This window comes from Otolemur garnettii, unplaced genomic scaffold, assembly GCF_000181295.1.
Source record: "Otolemur garnettii isolate 467f Iridium unplaced genomic scaffold, OtoGar3 scaffold00083, whole genome shotgun sequence".
Lineage (NCBI taxonomy): Eukaryota > Metazoa > Chordata > Mammalia > Primates > Galagidae > Otolemur > Otolemur garnettii.
The window spans coordinates 5610199-5613201 of record NW_003852478.1 but is presented as its reverse complement, the minus strand read 5'-3'; the positions used below and the strand labels follow the sequence as shown (position 1 = coordinate 5613201).

Genomic DNA, 3003 nt, shown 5'->3' with positions numbered 1-3003 from the left:
AGTCTTACTAAGTCACCCTCGGTAGAGTGCTGTGTGTCACAGCTCACAGCAACCTCCAACTCTTGGGCTAAAGTGATTCTCTTGCCTCAGCCTCCCAAGTAGCAGGGACTATAGGTCCCCACCACAATGCCCAGCTATTTTTGTTGTGGTTGTCATTGTTGTTCAGCTGGCCTGGGCCAGGTTTGAACCCGCCAGCCTCAGTGCATGTGGCTGGCACTGTAACCACTGTGCTATGGGCGCCAAACCTGAAGGGACTTTTTGATAAATCAAGTTCATACTGCATATCCTCAGTTTCTACTATCCATCATATTCTCATTTTCCAGTTTTCCTGCACACTTAAAGTTTCCCAGGACTAGCCTGCATCCTCGGCTCTTTGTCCTCTTCCCTCCAGGCTGTTTGTCACAGTGAACTAATGTAGTTGTAGCTTTACTTACTGAGGACGCAAATCTCTCCCCCTAGTCCCAGATGACCTAATATTTGGTCCTATACTTCCAATTGCCTTTAAGACGTGGTATTTCTCACTCAGTTCAAATGCAACATGTATGGAATCTTCCCCCTCCTTCATTCCCTATTAGCTAGTCACCATTCAGTAAACATGAAGTTCACTTTTTTTTTTTTTTTTTGAGAGAGTCCTTTTATATCACCCTCGGTAGAATACTGTGGCTTCACAGCTCACAGCAACCTCAAACTCCTTTGAAGCTCAAGCAATTCTCTTGCCTCCACAGGCCCCAAGATAGCAGAAAGAGGAAAGCTTCCCAAGTAGCTGGGACTACAGGCGCTCACCACAACGCCCAGCTATTTTTTGTTGTTGCAGTTGTCATGGTTGTTTAGCTGGCCCAGGCCAGGTTCAAACCCTCCAGTCTCAGTGTATGTGGCTGGCATTGTAACCACTGTGCTGCAGGCACTGAGCCAAGGTTCACTTTTTGAGCCTAGCTACAAATTCTATTAACTCTTCTCATCTCTCTCTCTCTTTTTTCTTTAAGGCAATAAGTTTTTTAACACCTCTTAATAAAAATACAAGGGCACCAATCCACTTTTATTTACTTTTCATCAGTGTCAATCCTTGAGGGGTAGAACACCACACAGATTCTGTGTCCAATGGCCTTAGCAGGACGGTTGCTTCAGAATTTGGCATGAACCACGCCCCTGTTTCCACGGGCTGAGTTCCCTCTCCCCAGATTACCCTGGCGGGCTGAGTTCCCTCTCCCCAGATTACCCTGGCTTTGTTCAGTTTGCCGCCAGGAGTCACTGTGTTGTTCTATGCTTTGTGTACATAAGCATATCTCTTGCCCAGATAGAATTCAGTTTCACCTCAGGCATAAACACCTGCAATTTTAAGGAGAGCTATGTGCTCTCTTTGGTTCTGGACACTCCACTTATAGACAGCAAAACTGGCCTCGGACCACAGCCATCCAGACATACTTGCCTTTTAGAAGTCCTGTTCCCAGCAGACCTCCGCAGGCCCCAAGCTAGCAGAAAGAGGAAAGCCTTCTTTTCTCTTTTTAGTCCATCCTTTTTCATCCCAGCTTAGTTTAGGTCCTTATCAGCTCAAACCTCCATTTTCACAACCTCCCACCCCAGCCTGTTCACTGCTGTTCCATCCTCTTCCCTCTCACTCCAACAAACACCCACACATTCAGTGTCCTGAAACATGCAGAGACTACCATTTAAACAGAGAATAAAGAACAGGATTTGTATCCCACTGTCTAAGAACATTAATGACCTGCTCCTGCTTTTCCAGCTCTATGCTGTCTGCATCACCAGGGTCTGACTCCTCCCATTTCCCTCCCGGTCCGGGTCCACCTGTCTCTCCCTTTGGTCTCTGCAGCAGGTATCTCCTGTACCATTGACTTGATGCCTGAACATGCAGGACTGCTCTGTTACATATTTAATATGTGCAGTACCTAGTATCACACCTGTAATACCTACAGGATATGGATCCTGTCCTGTATTTCCTTTGCATTCCAATTTATAGTACTAATGTTTAAGCTTACTGAATACCTATTCAATAAATGGGTTTCCTCAGAGATCTTAAAAAACATATAAATTAGACAGTGTCCATTTTTCACTATTTCTCTGGTACTCTTGATGTACAAGATTATTACCCAAAACGTCACTCGACCATCATCTAGTTCAGAGATTCTCACATGTTTTTGTCTCAGGTTCTCTTTCTACTCTTAAAAGTTACTGAAGGTCCCAGAGATCTTTGTTTATGTGACTTATATCCATTCACATTCACCATTTGAGAAATTAAAAGGGAGCAATTGTTAAAGCTCTGGACTGTACAAGCACACGTTCCATGGAGCGATGATGTCATCACACATAGCCTGTGTATTCTTGAGACGAAGAGAGTGGAAAAAGTAAATAGTGTTAATTTGAAAATATAGATCCCAGAAGAGGTTCAGGGATCCTGAGAGGGTTCCCCATCCCATACTCTAAAAAGTGCTAATTTAAGATAATGTTAGCTTTGATCAGTGGAGTTACAAGTAACGAACTGTGGCAGCTTTTCCAAGTTCTCTTCCTGTAAATGAAAAAAAAAAGAAGATATATGTGTGTGTATGTCTGTGGCCAGGCTCTACCCCTACCAATATCAAAATCCCGTATATAACCTGCATACATCCTTCTGCATACTTTAATCATCTCTAGATTACTTATAATTCCTATGCTATGTGAATGTATGTAAACAGTTGTTAACTGTATTGTTCAGGGAATAACAAGATGGGAAGACGTCTGTACGTGATGGACGCAGATATATTCCTACATTTCTTCCAAATACTTGCCATCTGCAGTGGTTGACTCCATGAATGCAGAACCCATAGATATGCAGAGCCAACCGTATGAGAAAACAAAGTGGTAGATTATTCATAAAAACGAGATTCTCCCTGTGGGGTAATATGACAGCTCTGCCCAGAAGTGCACTGTGCACTTCACTGACAGTCCTGCTGAAACCGGAGAGGGAAAGCACATTGTCTGTTAATTACTCTGAAGGTTCTGTCTGTACTA

General features: G+C 43.6%; 1 protein-coding gene and 1 pseudogene across 1 annotated transcript in view; one reads left to right on the top strand and one right to left on the bottom strand.

Moving 5' to 3' along the window:
* Positions 1 to 1040: 1040 nt before the first annotated feature.
* LOC100942406 lies at positions 1041 to 1420 on the bottom strand (annotated as a pseudogene).
* Positions 1421 to 1651: 231 nt separating this feature from the next.
* SGCB (sarcoglycan beta) overlaps positions 1652 to 3003 on the top strand; it is a 9535-nt gene continuing 8183 nt past the window's right edge. Inside the window, exon 1 of the mRNA XM_012808073.1 lies at positions 1652 to 1765. Coding sequence (XP_012663527.1) covers positions 1652 to 1765 — 114 coding nt within the window. The remainder of the gene's footprint in view (positions 1766 to 3003) is intronic.